Source organism: Manis pentadactyla, chromosome 16, assembly GCF_030020395.1.
Source record: "Manis pentadactyla isolate mManPen7 chromosome 16, mManPen7.hap1, whole genome shotgun sequence".
Taxonomy (NCBI): Eukaryota; Metazoa; Chordata; class Mammalia; order Pholidota; family Manidae; genus Manis; species Manis pentadactyla.
The window spans coordinates 43,830,181-43,850,560 of record NC_080034.1 but is presented as its reverse complement, the minus strand read 5'-3'; the positions used below and the strand labels follow the sequence as shown (position 1 = coordinate 43,850,560).

General features: G+C 36.4%; 1 protein-coding gene and 1 pseudogene across 1 annotated transcript; one reads left to right on the top strand and one right to left on the bottom strand.

The window, feature by feature from the left end:
* The first annotated feature begins 1,178 nt into the window (after positions 1–1,178).
* Positions 1,179–2,216, top strand: LOC118924116 (olfactory receptor 14J1-like; annotated as a pseudogene).
* Positions 2,217–14,510: 12,294 nt separating this feature from the next.
* Positions 14,511–15,991, bottom strand: LOC118924115 (olfactory receptor 11A1). The gene is given in 5 exon segments (XM_057493880.1): positions 14,511–14,744; positions 14,747–15,123; positions 15,126–15,281; positions 15,284–15,521; positions 15,926–15,991. Coding segments are annotated over 5 exon segments (1,071 nt in total).
* Positions 15,992–20,380: the final 4,389 nt, after the last annotated feature.

Below are 20,380 nucleotides of genomic sequence, written 5' to 3'. Positions count from 1 at the left end.
TCTGATTTAGATGAAAATACCTGGACTTTGAGCTAATGCCATAATGGGATGAGATTTAAGATTATTGAAAGTAATCATAAGTGCAACTCAGGCATTATATTTTCTTAGATTATTTATTCTATGCTTATTCCTATGCATTTACATATCATACTTTCCTTTAAACTATCTTTATCCCATTTCATAAAAATTGCTTCATAACCGTGTTTCAAAGCCATCTACAATACTAATATGTAAATAATTAATTCAATACTCAGTTTGAGCATAAGATTTGCCAATGTTTTTACTACTGTAATAATTCTACATGAATGTAATATTTCTTCAATATCCATTATTCAGATGATTTAATTAAAATATTTAACAGAAAATTGGTGACTTAAAGACTGTTTCTTAATTTTCTTGTTGAATAAGTTGTTTATTTAAGGTAGCAGGCATAAATTTGACCATCCTAATTGCATGTTTATAATTTTGTCTTATTTCATATGCAATAGCTCTGCATATTTTAGTTTTCAATCACTGCCAGTTTGGCTGGTACAAAATTATATTTCCTGATGCCTTAACTTTTATTTAATTAAGGATAAGGGTAAATAAATGTTTCAGGTGCTTTTAGCTATTTTACTTCCTTTTTAAAAAACTAGTAAATTTCTGGCCTTCTGCCATTTCCTAGTAAGAACTTATTATTTTTCAGATCAGTTTACATGGTATTTTATATGTTAAGGGTAATGATTGCATATCATAATACAAACAAGATGCTATCAATAAAAAATTTGCCTTTAGTATTATTTATTTTTCCAAGGAATTTCTAGAGAAAGAAATTGGGAATTTATTCTCTAGTTGAAACAAAACTATAAAATTGCAATAAAACAATTAGTGTGGTGGTGGTACAAACAGATATAACTAATGGGAAAGAATAGGTACCTCAAAAACTTCTTTATAAATCTGCCTGTGTGGGTGTGTGAAATGAGTGAAAGTTTAATGTACATAAAATTTTGATGCACTACAGTTCCCATTGGAAAATACTTTCTTTTCCTATGATTGAAGTGGATGACATTAAAATTTATAATCTACTTTACCCAATCCCTATGAAACTCCTTATGAGTTGAATTATTTAAAATTGCTCAACATAATTATTAGAATATAAAGCTATGTCACATTTACAGTGATGAACTAGTGATGCCTTAACTTCACTGATTAAGTGGATCAGATTGTCAAATAAAAGTTTTATTTCTATGGGTTTCCATCTTGACTTAAACCAGCATACCTCTTGGAAAATGAGAAAGATTATGGCTAATTTCACAACAATGAATGGGTTTCTTCTCATGGGATTTTCTGCCAAGCCTGAGCTAGAAATTTTATGTGCTTCTCTGTTCTTAGTCTTATACTTAGTGGCTTTAACTGGCAATATTCTCATTATCACTGCAACTTCCATGGATAATAGACTCCATTCACCTATGTATTTTTTCTTGAAACATCTCTCCTTCTTGGATCTTTGCTATATTTCTGTGACTGTACCAAGATTCATTTGCAAATCTTCCATGCATAGTGGCAATATTTCCCTCTGGGAATGTGTGTTGCACTGTTTTGCTTTCACTCTCTGTGGTTCTGCTGAGATGGCCTTTCTCACACTGATGCCCTATGACCACTATGTGGTCATCTGCTTCCCTCTGCACTATGAAATCATCATGGATGTCAGCACCTGAATCCATGGAATCTTGGCTGTCTGGCTCAGTGGGATCATCTCAGGAGTCATGCATTCAGCTGCAACTTTCTCCATCCACTTCTGCGGTACCAATATCATTCACCAGTTCTTCTGTGATGTCCCTCAGCTCCTAAAATTATCTTGTTCCAATGAGTACACCAGTGAGCTTGGAGTCACTGGTTTCCTGTCCTTGGTGGCATTTCTTTGCTTTATCTCCATTGGACTCTCCTACACATGCATACCCTCTACTGTGCTGAGGATCCCATCTGCTGAGGGCAGAGCCAAGGCCTCTTCCACTTGCCTGTCCCACCTTTCTGTTGTCATATTATTTATCTCTACAGGTGTCTTTGAGTTTTTTAATCCACTTTCTGACTCTCCAACTGAATTCGACTTTTTGCTCACTGTTTTTTATACTGTTCTCCCTTCAACACTCAATCCTGTGACATATACCCTAAGAAACAAAGCCATGAAGCCAGCTTTAAGAAAGGTTTTTAAAAGAAAAGCCCTGCTTTCTTGCTGAATCCCATCTATTCACTCCTGTTTGGGGAAAAATCAAAATATATTGGAAAAACATAACGAAACCAATCAAGAAATTAAAGCTCAAATAGATCTCATTAGACAGAAAGTCATATGAATGGATGATCTTAGTGCAATAAAAGCATTGACATAGTGTTATATAAAAATTACTCTTGTAAAATCTCCTGAACATAAACATGAGCAACTTTTTCGTGAACATTAAAACATCTCCTCAGGCAAGGGAAACAAAAGCAAAAGTGAGCAAATGGGACTACATTACACTAAAAAGCTTCTGTACAGCAAAGGACACTATCAGCAGAAAAAGGCATCCTACAGTATGGGAGAATATATTCATAAGTGATATATCCAATAAGGGCTTGACATTCAAAATACATAAATATCTTACATGCCTCAACACCCAAAAAAGCAAATAACCTGATTAAAAAATGGGCAGAGGATCTGAACAGATACTTCTCCAAAGAAGAAATTCATATGGCAAACAGGCACATGAAAAGATGCTCCACATCGCTAATCATCAAGGAAATGCAAATTAAAACCACAATGAGATATCACCTCACACCAGTTAGGATGGACAACATCAAAAAGACAAGGAATAACAAATGCTCATGAGGATGTGGAGAAAGGGGAACCCTCGTACACTGCTGGTAGGAATGTAAATTAGTTCAACCATAGTGGAAAGCAATATGGAGGTTCCTCAAAAAACTAAATATAGAAATACCATTTGGCCCAGTATTTCCACTCCTAGGAATTTACCCAAAGAAAATAAGATCCCTGATTCAAAGACATATGCACCCTTATGTTTATTGCAGCATTATTTGCAATAGCTAAGATAAAGAATCAACCTAAGTGTCCATCAGTAAATGAATGAAGATGATGTGGTACATATACACAATGGAATATTATTCAGCCGTAAGGAGAAAATAAATCCTACCATTTGCAACAACATGGATGGAGCTGGAGGGTATTATGCTCAGTGAAATAAGGCAGGTGGAAAAAGACAAGTACCAAATGACTTTATTCATCTGTGGAGTATAACAACAAAGCAAAACTGAAGGAACAAAACAGCAGCAGAATCACAGACTCCAAGGGGCTATTGGTTACCAAAGGGAAGGTGTTGGGGAGGGTGGATGAGGAGGGAGGGAGAAGGGGATTAAGGGGTATTATAATTCACACAAATAATATGGGTGGGTCACAGGGAAAGCAGTATAGCATGGAGAAGACAAATAATGACTCTAGCATTTTACTACACTGAGGGACAGTGATTGTAATGGGGTGTAGAGGGAACTTAATAATATGGGTGAATGTTGAAATGACAATGTTGCTCATGTGAAACCTTCATAAGATGTGTATCAATGATATCTTAATAAAAAATGTTAACAAAAAAAATACTCTTGCAAATATGGTAGCCCCAAATCTCACTCCACAATGTTAAGTATGCAGAAATGTCCATTTCTTTTATTCTAAAGACTCCAACTTCATTTTCCTTCCTGGGTCATTTTTATCAAGGTGAAAGAAAACTTTGCATTTTTTCATGAGTTACCATCAAGTTTGAGATATTATATGGTATCCAAGCGTTTAGGAGAACCACATGGTTCTCAATGTTCTCTGGCTATTTTGGGGTCTACTAATGTTTCAATCTCTCAAGACTTCAATCAGTAGTATGCAAGGGTCACAATGGGAAAGCCTCATTGTATCATTTCTGTTGAATCTTTGCCTCTCATGTGAGTAGGATGTTTAAAAAATACTATAATCAGATAGTGACTCAAAATGAATAAAAGAAGAAATACAAACACAATTATAATAATTAGTTTTTAAAAGGCACATTTTAAAAATAAGCAAAAAAGTCGTATGTATATATACAGTAAATATAATAAAACTTAATGGATGGTATAAGCAACAGATAAAATACAAGAAATAATGAACTGGCATATAGGGCCAAGAATTTCACACAGAATGGGAGAAAAGAAATCATTTTAAAAAAACATGAAAAAGAAAAATCCTAATTTTGTGAATTAGGATTCACAAAAGATATAAAAGAAGGACTCAATATGTGTCTAACAATAGTTCAGGAATGATCTATTATTCATGCATTGAGGGAATATGTTACAGGCAATGTTCAGAGAAATAATTTTTAAGGGTTTTCTTTGTAGAATTAATGAAGATGTAGATATTCAGGTTTGAGAAACACAGCCAAATAGTGGTCAGCATAAATTAAATGAATACACATGTAGTTATATCATCCTGAAACTATAAAGAAATTCTAAAATCTTAAAATATAACTGATTTAAAAATAATGCCAATGTTATATCCTAGATGATTTATTGTTTTGCCTGTTATATTTAATTATATAATCAATTGAAAAATAGTTTTGGTGATTGTATAAACGTAATTGTTCATTTTATTCATCAATATCAAATATCAGCTGGCATCATTAACTGTAAACTAACTTTGCCCCCAAAGAATTCCAGTTGGTATCTTTGTAATAAATCTGACAACTAGTATATATATGGGAGTCTCTCATCTGCTTAACTGCTCTATGTGTTCATGCTTATTCTATAAAGCTCTATTAATAACTGTAGTTATATGGTAGTTCTTTTATTGAGTAGTGCAAGTTTTCTAACTCTGTTCCTCAGATTTCCTGGTTTTAGAATCAGGTTTCTAATTTTTTTAATATACCCAATAAGATGTTGACTGAGGTACACTGAATCCATAGGTCAAATATTAGAGAATTGTCTTATTTAAAAGACTGCATCTTCTCAGGAACAAGACGAGGATAGCCACTGTCACCATTTGTATTCAACATAGTACTGGAAGTCCTAGCCATGAGAATCAGACAAGAAAAAGAGATAAAAGTCATCCAAACTGGTAAGGAAGAAGTAAAATTGTATCTGTTTGCAGATAACATATTTTACATAGAAAACCTTAAACACTCTACCCAAAAACTATTAGAACTAGTAACTGGATTCCTCAAAGTTGCAACATGCAAAAATGATGCACAGAAGTCTCTTGCATTCCTATACACTAACAAGGAACTAGCAAAAAAAGAAATCAAGAAAATAATTCCATTTAAAGTTATATCAAAAAGAATAAAACACCTATGAATAAACCTAACAAAGGAGGTGAAAGACCAGTACTCTAAAAACTATGAGACAGATGAAAGAAACTGAAGAAGGCATAACTCAATGGAAATCTAACCCATGCTCATGGATAAGATCCTAGAATTAATATTATCAAAAGGGCCATTGTACCCAAGGCAATTTACAGATTCAATGCAATCCCTATCAAAATACCAATGACATTTTTCAATGAACTGGAGCAAATAATCCAAAATTTATATGGAAAAAGACCCAAAATAGCCAAAGCATTATTGAGAAAAAAGAGCACACTGGAAGTATCACATTCCCTGATTTCACACTGTACACTAAAGCTACAGTAACCAAAACAGTATGGCACTGGCACAAGAACAGATCCATAGATCAATGGAACAGAACAGAAAGCCCACAAATAAACCCACACATATGTGGTTAGTAAATATATGACAAAGGAGCCATGAGTGTACAGTGGGGAAAAAGCCTCTTCAATAAATGGTGTTGGGAAACCTGCACAATACATGCAAGAGAATGAAACTGAATTACTCCCTAACACCATTCATAGAAGTAAACTTGAAATGGATTAAAGGCCTAAATATAAGACCTGAAACCCAAAACTACTAGAAGAAAACAGGCAAAAGTCTCATGAACATAAGCATGAGTAATTTTTTCCTGACATATCTCCTCAGGCAAGGGAAACAAAAGCAAAAATAAACAAGTAGAACTACACCAAACTAAAAGATTCTGTATAGCAAAGGATATTATCAACAAATCAAGAAGGCAACCTACAGTATGGGAGAATACATTCATAAATGATTTATCTAATAAAGGGTTAACATCCAAAATATATAAAGAACTCACTTGTCTCAACACCAAATATATATATATATATATATATATATATATATATATATATATATATATATATATATCCATATCCCAGTTAAATGGGCAGAGGACCTAAATAGACATTTTTCAAAGAAGACATACAGATAGCCAAGAGGCACATGAAAAGATACTCCACATCACTAATCATTAGGGAAATGGGAATCAAAACTGCAATGAGATATCACCTTACACCCATCAGAATGGCCACTATCCAAAAGATAAGAAACAAGTGCTGGCAAAGATGTGGAAAAAGGGGAATGCATCTACACTCTTGATGGGAATGTAAATTGGTGCAGTGTGGAAAGCAGTATGGTGGTTCTTCAAAACACTAAAAACAGAAATACCATATGACCTAGTAATTTCACTTCTATGAATTTACCCAAACAAAACAAAATCTCTGATTTGAATAGATATGTGCACCCTTATGTTTATTGTTGCATTATTTACAATAGCCAAGACATGGAAGCACCCTAAGTGTCCATCAATAGACAAATGGATAAATAAGAAGTGGTACACATATACAGTGGAATATTATTCAGCCATTAAAAAAGAAATAAATCTTATTTGTGACAACATGCATGTACTTATAGGATATTATGCTAAGTGAAATAAGTCAGGCAGAAGAAGACAAATGACATATGTGGAATCTGAAAGCAAATAAAACACAATGAACAAAATAGAAGTAGTTCCCATAGACGCTAAGTGACTGTTAGTTTCCATCTGGGAGGGATTAGGTTGTGTGGATGAAATAGGTGAAGAGGATAAATAGGCATAAAATCTCAATCATAATATAAATTAGTCACAGGGATGAAATTACAGCATAGAAACACAGTCATTAGTTCTATAACATCTTATAAATTCACAGATAGTAACTACCCTACTTGGGATGAGGATTTAGTAAAATATAGCCATTGAATCACTATGCTGTATACTTGAAACCAATATAACATTGTATATCAACTACTTTTTGAAAAGGAGTTTAAGTCTAACCCAATACACAAAAGTAAACTCAAAATGGATCAAAGACGTGAATGTAAGTCATGAAAACATAAAACTATTAGAAAAAAACATAAACAAAAATCTCTTGAATATAAACGAGCAATTTTTTCCTGAATGCATCTCCTCAGGCAAGGGAATCAAAATAAAAAATAAACAAATGGGACTACATCATGCTAAAACCATTCTGTACAGCAAAGGACACCATCACCAGAACAAAAAGGCACCCTACAGTATGGGAGAATATATTCATAAATGTCATATCTGATAAGGGGTTAACATCCAAAATATATAAAGAATTCACACACCTCAACAACCAAAAAGCAAATAATCCTATTAAAAAATGGTGGAGGATATGAACAGACACTTCTCCAAAGAAGAAATACAGATGGTCAACAAGCATATGAAAAGATGCTCCACATCACTAATTGTCAGGGAAATTCTAATTAAAACCACAATGAGATATCACTTCATATCAGTCAGGATGACCAAAGTAGAAAAGAATAAAAACAACAAATGCTGGTGAGGATGCAGAGAAAGGGGAACCCTCCTACACTGCTGGTGGGAATATCAACTAGTTCAACCATTCTGGAAAGCAATATGGAGGTTCCTCAAAAAACTAAAAATAGGAATACCATTGGACCCAGGAATTCCACTCCTAGGAATTTACCCTAAGAATATAGGATCCCAGTCTCAAAAAGATATATGCACCCCTACATTTATTGCAACACTATTTACAATAGCCAAGAAATGGAAGCAACCTAAGTGTTCATCAGTAGATGAATGGATAAAGAAGATGTGGTACACATACACAATGGAATATTATTCAACCATAAGAAAAAAACAAATCCTACTATTTGCAACAACATGGATGGAGTTATAGGGTATTATGCTCAGTGAAATAAACCAGGCAGAGAAAGATAAGTACCAAATGATTTCACTCATCTGAGGAGCATAAGAACAAAGAAAAAACTGAAGGAACAAAACAGCAGCTGACTCCAGAACCCAAGAATGGACTAACACTTACCAAAGGGAAAGGGACTGGGGAGGATTGGTGGTAAGGGAGGGATATGGGGGAAGAAGGGGCATTACGACTGGCACATAATGTATGGGGGGCATGGGAAAGGCAGTATAATACAGAGAAGACAAGTAGTGACTGCATAGTATCTTACTAAACTGATGGACACTGACTGCAATGGGTTATGTGGTGGGACTTGATAATAAGGGGAGTCTAGTAACAATAATGTTGCTCATGTAATTGCACATTAATGATACAAAAAAAAGTTATATCCTTTTGTTGGACTGAGTCCTTTATCATTATGTAATGTCCTTCTTTGTCTCTAGTGACTGTCTTTGTTTTGAAGTCTATTTTGTCTGATGCAAGTACTGCAACTCCTGCTTTTTTCTCCCTGTTAATTGCATGAAATATCTTTTTCCATTCCTTCACTTTCAGTCTGTGGTTGTCTTTGAGTCTGAAGTGAGTCTCTTGTAGGCAGCATATAGATGGGTCTTGTTTTTATCCATTCAGTCACTCTACATCTTTTGACTGGTGCATTCAGACCATTTACATTTAGGGTGATTATCGATAGGTATGTATTTATTGCCATTGCAGGCTTCAGATTCCTTGTTACCAAAGGTTCAAGGGTAATTCCCTAAAAGTCTAACTTAACTCACTTAGTATGCTATTACAAAAACAAACTGAAGGTTCTTTTTTTCCCTCCTTTTTCTTCCTCCTCCATTCTTTATATATTAGGTATCTTATTCTGTACTCTTTGTCTATCCTTTGATTGACTTTGGGAGTAGTTGATTTGATTTTGCATCTTCTTCATAAGTATTTGTGCTACTTTCTTCACTGTGGTTTTATTTTCCCTGGTAACAGCTATTTAGCCTTAGGAGCACTTTCCTCTATAGCAGTCCCTTCAAAAATACTGTGGAGGTGGTTTGTGGGAGGTAAATTCTCTCAGCTTTTGCTTATCTGAAAATTGTTTAATCCCTCCTTAAAATTTAAATGATATTCTTTATGGGTAGAGTATTCTTGGTTTGAGGCCCTTCTGTTTGTTTGCATTACATGTATCATGCCACTCTCTTCTGGTCTGCTTCTGTTGAGAGGTCCGATGATAGCCTGATGTGTTTTCCTTTGTATATGATCTTTTTTCCCTCTCTAGCTGCCTTTAAAAATCTGTCCTTATCCTTGATCTTTGCCATTTTAATTATTATATGTCTTGGTGTTGTCTTCCTTGGGTGCCTTGTTGGGAGGTCTGTGCACCTCCATGGCCATAGAAACTATCTCCTTCCCCAGACTTGGGTTTTTCAGCAATTACTTCCTCAATGACACCTTCTGTCCCTTTTTCTCTCTTCTTCTTCTGGTGCCCCTATAATGTGAATATTCTTCCGTTTGGATTGGTCACACAGTTCTCTCAATATTCTTTCATTACTAGAGATTGTTTTTTCTCTCTGTGCCTCAGCTTCTTTGTATTCGTCTTATATAATTTCTATTCCATTTACTGTCTCTTTTACTACATTCAATATACTTTTAAATCCCTCCATTGTATGTTTCATGTCAGATAGGGAATTTCTTAATGATTGAATCTCCATCCTAAATTCGTCCCTGAGTTGTTGAATATTTTTCTGTGCTTCCATGAGCATGTTTATGATTTTTATTTTCAACTTTCTTTCATGAAGATTGGTGAATTCAGTTTCACTTAGCCCTTTTTCTGGTGTTTATGAGATTTTGGATTGAACCAGTTTCCTTTAATGTTTCATATTTGTATGTGGCGCCCTCTATTGCCCAGAAGCCATAGTCTCTGGAGTTTCTCAGTCCTTAGAGTGATGTCGGGTGTCACAGGGGAACAGCACTGGTGCCTGGGGTGAGGAAAGAGTTGTTTCCTGCTTTTCAGCTGCAGTGCCTGTCTCCACTGTCAGAACCAGTGGGCTAAGCACACAGGTGTAAACCCCTGTGCTTTGCGTTTTTAGGTGCCATTGGTGGGGCCTCCCTCTAGCTGGCCTGACACCAGGGTAGGGACTGTCAGTTTGTGAGACAGTGCTGGTAGGCCATGAGGAAAGCGCAGCAGGTGAATATCACTGTGTGGGGCCTCAGAGCTGAGTAGCCAGCCAGGAGGATGGAGTGCCTGAAGCTCCTGAAAGTTCCCAACCTGCAGGGCAAAGCATGGCCAACCTTATCCACCTATCCCTTCTCCCAAGCAGCAAGCTCCATGCCATCCCTGCCCCTTCAGTAGCCCTTTCACTACTAGGACACCTCTCAGACCACCTGCCTTTCCTTTGTCCCAGAGCAGTCTGATGTGAATCCCTGTCCTCCACAAATGGCTGGAATCTCAGTCTCCCCAGGTAGTCCACCTGTCTTAGCTTTCCTGCTCCACTAATCTCCAGAGCACCATGCAATATAGGTTTGTACTCCCAAAGCAGATCTCCAGGGCTGGGTGTTCAGCAGTCCTAGTATTCCACCCCCTTCCCACTCCATTTCTCTTCCACCAGTGAGCTGGGGTGGGAGAAGAGCTTTGGTCCCGCTGGATCTAGGTTTTGGTATATTACCCTATTTTGCGAGGTCTGCTCTGTTCTCCAGGTGTATGCAGTCTGGCACAGCCTTCTTTCCTGTTGCTCTTTTAGGATTAGTTGTATTAACTATATTTTCATACTATATTTGGTTTGGGGAGGAGTTCTCTGTCTCACTTCTCACACTGCCATCTTTAATCTCCTTCTCTCCATGGTTTTCTTTATGTACTATTATGTCATCTGAAAATACTGACTTTATATCTTCCTTACCAATTTTAATTCCTTTCATTTGTTTTTCTTATCTGACTGCTATAGACAGGACTTGCAGTACAACATTGAATATATGTAGTAAGAGTGGGCATCCTCTCTTGTTCCTGATAATATAGGAAAAGCTTTCAGCTTTTTGCCATTAAATATGATGTTAGTAGTATGTTTGTCATATATGACCTTTAATATGTGAAAGTATGTTCCCTCTATATCCACTCTCTTGAGAGTTATCATAAATGAATGCCAAATTTTGTTAAATGCTTTTTCAGCACCTATTGAGATGACCCTATAGTTTTTGCAATTTCTTTGTTAATGTGGTGTATCTCATTGATTGATATGTGGATATTGAACCATCCCTACATCTATGGAATAAATCTGGCTTGCTCGTGGTGAATGAGCCTTTCAGTTTATTTTTGAATTAGGTTTGCTAATAATTTGTTCAATATTATTGAATCATGTTTGCTAGGGATTTTGAACTGTAATTTTCTTTTTTCTGGTCTGCTGATTATGGTATCAAGGTGATACTGGCCTTCTAGACTGAATTCAGAAGCTTTCTTTCCTCTTCAATTTCTTGGAACAGTTTGAGAAAGATAAATATTAACTCTTCTTTAAATGGTTGTTAGAATTCTCCTGTGAAGCCACCTGCTGGTGAACTTTTTGTTTGTTTGGGAATGTTTTACCATTTCAAATTCTTTACTAGTAATTTGTTTGTTCTGATTTTCTATTTTTCCTGGCTTAATCATGGGAGATTGCATATTTCAAAGAATTTATCCATTTCTTCTAGATTACCCAATTTATTGGCATATAACTTTCCATAGTAATCTCTTATAACTGTTTGTATTTCTGTGGTGTCAGTTGTAACTTCCCTCTTCCAATCCTGATTCTATTTTAGTCTTCCCTCTTTTTTCCTTCATGAATTTAAGTTTTATCAATTTTGTTTATCTTTTCAAAGAACCAGCTCTTATTTTCTTTGATCTTTTATTTTATTTTATTCTCTTTTTCACTTATTCCCACTCTGATCTTTATTCTTTCCTTCCTTCTACTAACTTTCAGCTATAACAGATTTTTTCCTAGTTCTTTTAGGTGTAGGATTATACTTTATTTCACATTTTTCTTGTTTCTTGAGGAAAGCCTATTTTCACTATAAACTCCCTTCTTAGAACATCTTTTGCTTCATCCTAATGATTTTGAATCCTTGTGTTTCTATTTTTATTATTCTCTAAGTATTTTTTATTTCCTTTTAATTTCTTCATTGAACCATTGGTCATTTAGCAGCATGATGTTTAGCCTCCACATGATTGTTTTTCCTCAAAATTACAAGGTTTTTTTTTGTAATTACTTAGTTTCAAACTGTTGAGAACAGAAAGGGGGCTTGGTACATTTTTAATCTTCTTAAGTGTACTAAGACTTGTTCTGTGGCCTAATAAATGATCTGTCTTGGACAATGTTCCATGTGCATTTGAAGAGAATGAGTATTCTACTGGTTTGGGATGTAATATTCTCTATATATCTGCTATCCCATTTGGTCAATGTGTTTTTCAATGTCACTCTTATTTATTTTTTGTCTGGATGATCTATTCACTGATGTAAGTTGGGTGGTAAACTCCCTTAATATAATTGTGCATCTATCAATTTCTCCCTTTAGGTCTTATAGTGTTTACTGTATATATTTAGGTGCTGCAATGTCGGGAGAATATTTACAATCGTCATATTCTCTTGTTGGACTGATCCCTTTATCATTATGTAATGTCATATTTTTGTCTCTTATCACTTTGATACAACCGAATATTGAGTGTCTCCTGACACGATGCAATAGAAATAAGAGAGTGACTCTGGGATAGTCTTCTACATATAAAGTTAACCAAGATCCAATCAAGCTTCCATCTCAATATTAGTTTTGTAGTGTAAGTTACCTGATAATTAGCTTTTTAATTGTTTTGTTAGTGCCTGATATTAAGCTTTTGATTTATGAGGCATCCATTTAAAAGAGATCCATCTCAATTAAACATATTGCCAGCTAGACTAGATAAAGAAGCCAATCCACTCGTGTTCTTCTTTTAGTAACCCCTAGGAGACCTACATAACCAATCACTTGAATGACCTTGCTTTTCCCTTCTTGTGCTTTAATTTCCAATCTCATGTTTTAAATCCACCAATAAAGAGTGACTCTGTGAAACCCTAAGAACTCCACCCTCAACCCCATAAAGGCAGAGCCCCAGGTCCATGCTGTTTTTTACTCTTTACACAAGACCTCTCTGGGTGGCCCCAGTTGTGCCATGTACCCTCCAGGACCTATGAGTAATAAACCTTGTTTTTTCAAAGTCCTCTGATGGTTGTTGCTAAAGTATGTGTTGAAATCATAATAAGAATCACAAGGAGCAGTCCAGCTACAACACTGGCACCAGTCAGGTAAATACCTGTGAGGACTCACCACAACTAGTACTGGCCCACAGGAGTGGCTCCAGGCATTCTTAGCCACTCAATATTTATACACAACAATTTTGTATAAATACAAAATATGGGAATAGAAGTTAAACAAAACCACAGGTAAGCAATTAATCTAGCTTAGAATATGGAACATTCTATAGGACAGATAGCCAGATTTCTTTAATAAGTCAGTGGCATGAAAAAAAAGGGGGGAACGATTGGTATGAAATAAGGGACTAGGAAGCCTAACAAGACTATACATTCTGTGAATCTTGTTTGCATCCTGACTTTAAGAATTTTTTAAAATATAATTGGAAAACTTTGAACATGGCTTGGGTATTAGATGACATTGAGAAAATATTGATAATGGCAGGGTTTGCATATTTTTTACAAATATCTTACAGAGCATATTAAATACTTGCATATAGACTATGTAGTTACAGAAATTACACAACACAATACATATACATCTCGAATTTGCTCTAAAATTTTCTAGAAAAAAAGGATCTATAGATAGCTGAAACAGGATTGGCAAATGTTATTTTGAAGCTGGATGATGGCTACATAGGGGGTTATTACATATTCTCTCTACTTTTGTGTATGTTTGAATTTTCTACTATAAAAATGTTAAAAATATAAATTAAATTGGATTCACCTTTAAATTTTTAATAATAGATATATCCTTAGACCTGCAATTTGACCCCTAAGAATTTGTTGTAGGAAAATATGGTTGTAAACTATATTTGCATGGTAAAAGAATTGAATAACATAAAAATTACCACAATAGAAGATTATATGAACAAGTCATGTTTATACTAAAAAGCCCAGGAGAATAAATAAGTACATAGTCACTGTAATAGAAAGATGTTCAAGAAATCATATTATTCAGTGGAAAATCAGATTACAAACTTCCATGATCCAACTTGTTATGCATATAATGTATCTACATACATACAAGTAGCTAATATTTCTAGGCTTGTTTTGTGTTTCTGTTTCTTCTATATCTATTTTCTATATTAAACATTAAATATGCATAGCCTAGTTAATAAATGAATAATAAAAGATAAAAGCATAAATTTTTATGTTCGCACTTGAAATTGTTATTCTACCATCTCATTTTTAGAGGACATATACAATGTTTTAAAGAGGTAAATGTTAGAATAGAACAAAATTGTTCCTCCCCAATCAATCCTGGAAGACACCCCAATAAGAAATGTCCAAAGTCCACATATAATCTTCCCCACCATCCTCCTTCCATCAAGGGTTTCAGTTTGCTTAATGTAGAGAAGCCTCTATAGTGCCTGATGAACTTCCTTATTCCTCAGGATATATAGGTCACAGGATTGGAAAGATGGGAAGCCACAGTGTAGAGCAGGGCAAAGACCTTGGAGAGAAGCTAGGAATGGACAGCAGAGGGTGCAATGTGTAAGACCATGAGAGTTCCATAGAATGTGTTCACTACAGCTAGGAGGGAGGAGCATATTCAGAAAGCCTTTTGCCTGCTGGGATCAGCAGTCACTCTCAGCAGAGCTCCCATGATTCAGGCATAAGATGTCACAGTCAGTCCTAAGTGAACAGTGAAGCAGACCACGGAGAAAATTAATCTTGTCATCTGGGCTCTCCTGGGATCTGATCAGGCTAGGCCTATCAAATGCATGAAGTCACACTAAAAGTAGTGAATGTGATTGAGGCCACAGAAACTCAACTGGGCCATAGGGCCACAACCAACCTATCTACCATGAATCCAGAGAGCCAGGCTATGACCACCAGCCCCAGGCACTATCTGGACACCATCAGGAGTAAGTAGAATATTTTTAGGTAGCAATCATATGCCATGAGAGCCAGTATAAAGCACTCAGCTGAGGCTAGAAACCAAAGATAAAAAACTGGAGCAAGCAACCAGAGACAGGTGCTTTCTGCAAGAAAACTTCCAACATATTTGGGACCACTGTGGAGGTATAGAGGATCTCCAGGAAGGAAAGATTAGCCAGGAATAAATACATGGGGGTATGGAGCCTCTGGAAGTTAACCACTGCCACAGTGATTAGCATATTCACTATGATGATGGAGGCATAGGTGAGAGTGAATAGTGAAAAGGAGATGTGGCTTGGCTATGTCATGGAAACCAAGGGGACAAATTCAGTAATAGTTTGGTTTTCGAAATAAAAAATTTCCATGTGGATCATACAAGATTCTGCTTTTTTCAGTGACTTGGGGAAATATTTTGGTGTGTCTTTATAGTTTCCATAACAAGCCTAAGTTAGGGCTAATACAAAAGAAATTAAGTCCTTAAAACAAGAGTCATTTACACAAGTCTTCATCTGTCCCCCTTTTTAACTGCTTACTCCTTCTCCACCTCCTATCCTTCTTTACATTCTTTAATTTGCATGTTCTTCGAGGCTCAAGAGAGTTTATCCAAGCTCACAATTTCTGTCTTCAGAGCCCTTTAGCCTATTAGTTCAATCTAATATCTCTATGATATAATAAATTTCACATCCTACTCTGTATAACCAACCATATGGCCCTCCTCATGAACAACAGGGTAATATCCTCCAAAGCTTGCTAGACACACCCCCTCCATTGTCCGATCATCAGCTAAAAATCAGCACTATTTAAGACAAACATTTCTACCTTTCCCAGCTTCAACAAACTGCACTTTGAATTGTTAGAAGAAGATTGTCTTGGTACCCAAACTTATTATATCATAGTTATCTTTATCTTAATACACTCTCTCATTCTCTATCCTCCAGTCAGTGAAATCTCATAGTTGTTCCTTAGAAAATTCTTATATATTCCTTCCTTACAATCCCACCATTAATCTCACAATGTCTACACAACTATCTTAGCAAAATTCCCTTCTGAGTAGCTTTCTAGTCTCCAGTTTTCCCTCTCCCTTATCAAAATAATTTTGTTTGAATACTAGTTTCATCAAAATATTCAATATTTTATACTGGTGGAGGTGTAATAAATAATATTGGGGTAACTGTAAGTGCTGTGTGAGCAGAGAGAGACCAACTGCACAGTGAGAATGGAGGGAGTGTAAGAACCAAGACCAAGGAAGTCTCCCTGAAGAAGGTAGTTTCTAGGTTAACTTTTAAAAGACAAGTAAGAGGAGGCCAGGCAAAGGACAGGAGAGTGGGAAGAGCATTCCAGAAAGGAGACAACATGAAAGCAAAGAATGTAATTGAGTTTTGAAGATCTAAAAATGAGTCTTCACACTTGAAAGGAAGAGCTTATAAGCTATCCAAAAACATCAAATGATTAGGAGCAGAAGATAAAGAACAGAAAAAAAATACAGATATTCATATACACATGTGTTTATATGTATGTATGTGTGTGTATGCAAATATATATACCAAATCCTAACAATATTGCTTTCTAGGTTGTGAGACTTATAAGCATATACTACATTTATGATCACATAAAACATGTTATCTTTAATACCAAAGGCCAGAATGTCAGTTGCCTCAAATGTGGAAAATGGATGTTTGAGGAACAAAGGGGGGTGGGAAACTCTCTACCACATACTATTTTGTACTTTTGCATAAAGACATGGAATCGAATTGTCCATCCCCTGCTATTTTATAACTATTAAATCTTCAAAGGCCCAGCTTAAGTTTCATTTCCTTCTTGAAAAATGCAGCACTTTATTTCCTGAGCAATCATGTAGTATCTAGTACACAGAAGATATTATGCCAAATGCTGAAGGTACTAGGTAAAATAAAAACAGCCCACAAAGAGCTTAAAATCCTGTGTAGAAGATGGACACATCAACAAAATAATTGCAATGCTCTAAAAGAAAGTTCATGATTTCAACATAGAAGAAATAGTACAGGGCAGAAGCAATCGTGAATTGATCAGTGATTGCTAGGAAGCATGGAAGGAATGGAGGTAAGGGCATTTCAGGTAAAAGGAAAACCATGAATAGATACTAAGATAAGAAACACATAGAATGTGAGAGGGGAAGGAGGTGGGAAGGGAGTAGCCAAGGGTAATTAAAATAAATTCACTTCTGGGGATTAAAGATGGCAGTGTGATATGTGAGACAGAGACCTCCTCCTACAACCACATATAATACAAAAATAAAATAATAATAGTAATCCTGAAAGAGCAATAGGGAAGAAGGCTACACCAGACTGCATACACCTGGAGAAAAGAGAAGACCTCAAGGAACAGGGTAATGTACCAAAGCAGTGACCCAGCGGAACCCAAGCCCTTCTCCCACCCCAGTTCACCCACGTGAGGAAGAGAAACAGAGTGGGGAAGGAGTGGAGGGCTGGAACTACTGAAGACCTAGCCCTGGAGATCTGCTCTGGAAACATGAACCTACATTGCATGGTGCTCTGGTGATTAGTGGGGTTGGAAAGCTAAGACAGGTGGAATACCTGGAGAGACGGAGATTCCAGCTGCTTGCAGAAAAGAGGAATTCATATCTGGCTGAGATGGGCAGGCAGTCTGAGAGACTTCCTAACAGCGTGAGGGCTGCTAAAGGGGCAAGGATTGCACAGAGCTTACTGCTCAAGAGAAAGGACAGGTAGACAAAATCGTCCAGGTGCACTCTGTACAGCAGGTTGGGAACTTAAATGATCTTTAGGCACTCCATCACCCTGGTTGCCTCGTCAGCTCAAAGGTCCCCCACCGTGAAAGGCAGCCTGCTGTGTCTTCCTCCCAGCTTGCCTGCACCTGACTTGTAAACCGGCAGACCCTGCTCTGGTGTCAGGCAAGCCAGGGGGAAGCCCTGCCTATGGCAGTACAAACACAGAGCATAGAGGCTTACACCTGTGCATTCAGCCCACTGGTTCTGGCAGTGGAGAGAGGCATAACAGCCGGGAAATAGGAAAAAACTCTTTCCAAACCCCAGGCAAAAGCACCACTTCCCTGCGACCCACTGACATCACTCCAGGAGCTGAGCAGCTTCTGGGCACTAGAGGGCACCACATTCAAAGCAAAATATCAACATCAGAGAAACAACTGAGTGAGCCTGAATTAATAAAACTTCCTGAAAACAAGTTCAAAATAAAAATCATAAACATGTATATGGAGGAACAGAAAAATATTCAAGAAATCTGGAACGAATTAAGGACAGAGATCTAAACATTGAAGAGCACAATGGAGGGTATTACAAGCAGATTAGATACAGTGGAGGAGAAAATAAATGAAATAGAAACTAGGGAAGAACACAAAGCTGAGGCACAGAGAGAGAAAAGGATCTCTAGGAATGAAAGAAAACTGAGATTACTCTGTGACCAATCCAAATGGAACAATATTCATATTATAGGGGTACCGGAAGAAGAAATAGAAAAAGGGATAGAAAGTGTCTCTGAGGAAGTAATTGCTGAAAACATCCCCAATCTGGGGAAGGAGATATTCTCTCAGGCCATGGAGGTGCACATATCTCATACAAGGGACCCAAGGAGGAAAACATCATGATATATAATAATTAAAATGGCAAAGATCAAGGAAAAGGATAGACTATGAAAAGCAGCCAGAGAGAGAAATAAGATCACATAAAAAGGAAAACCCATCAGGCTATCATCAGATTTCTCAGCAGAAACCTTACAGGCCAGAAGAGACTGGCATGATATATTTAATGCAATGAAGCAGAAGGGCCTTGAACCAAGAATACTTTATCCAGAAATATTATCATATAAATTTGAAGGAGGGATTAAACAATTTCCAGATAAGAAAAAGCTGAGAGAATTTAGCTCCCACAAACCATCTCTACAGTGTACATTGGAGGAACTGCTATAGATTGAAGTGTTCCTAAGGTTAAATAGCTGTCACCAGAGGTAATAAAAAGGGATAAACAAAGAGTACAGCATATGATATGATACCTAATATATAGATAATGGAGAAGGAAAAAAAGGAGGGGACAAAAAGAACCTTTAGATTGTGTTTGTAAAAGAATATGAAGTGAGTTAAGTTAGACTATTAGATAGGAAGGAAGTAACCCTTGAACCTTTGTTAACCACGAATCTAAAGCCTGCAATGGCAATAAGTACATACCTACTGATAATCACCTTAAATTAAATGGTCTGAATGCACCAAAGGATACAGAGTAACAGAATGGATAAAAAACAAAGACCCATATATATGCTGCCTACAGAAGACTCACTTGAAACTCAAAGACATACATAGACCAAACATGAACAGATGGAAAAATAGGGAGAAAAAAGCAGGTATTGCAGTACTTGCATCAGACAAAACAGACTTTCAAACAAAGTAAGTCACAAGAGACAAAGATGGACATTACATAATGATAAAAGGGTCAATCGAACAAGGGGATATAACCATTATGAATATCTATGCACCCAACACAAGAGAACCTACATAAGTGAAAAAATACTAACAGAATTAAAAGGAGAAATAGAATGCAATGCATTCATTCTAGGAGAACTCAACACTCCAATCAATTCAAAGGACAGATCAACCAGACAGAAAATAAGTAAGGAGACAGAGGCGTTGAAAAACACATTAGAACAGATGTACCTAACAGACATCCACAGAACTCTCCACCCAAAATTGGTAATCAAAGAACTACATAAGAATACATACTCTTCTCAAGGGAACATGGAACATTTTACATAATAGATCATATACTAGGACACAAAAAGAGACTCAGTAATTTCAAAAAGATTGAAATTGTACAAACCAGTTTCTCAGACCACAAGGGTATAAAACTAGAAGCAAATTATGTGAAGAAAACAGAAAAGCCTACAAACACATGGAGGCTTAATAACATGCTCCTAAATAACCAGTGGATCAGTGACCAAATAACAACACAGATCAAGCAATATAGGAGAAAAAAGACAACATTAACTCAACACTGCAAAATCTGTGGAACGCAGCAAAGGCAGTTCTAAGAGGGAAGTATATTGAAATAAAGGCCTATCTCAGGAAAGAATAACAATCCTATATGAACAGTCTGCACTCACAATTTAAAAAAGTAAAAAAGAAGAACAAATGAGGC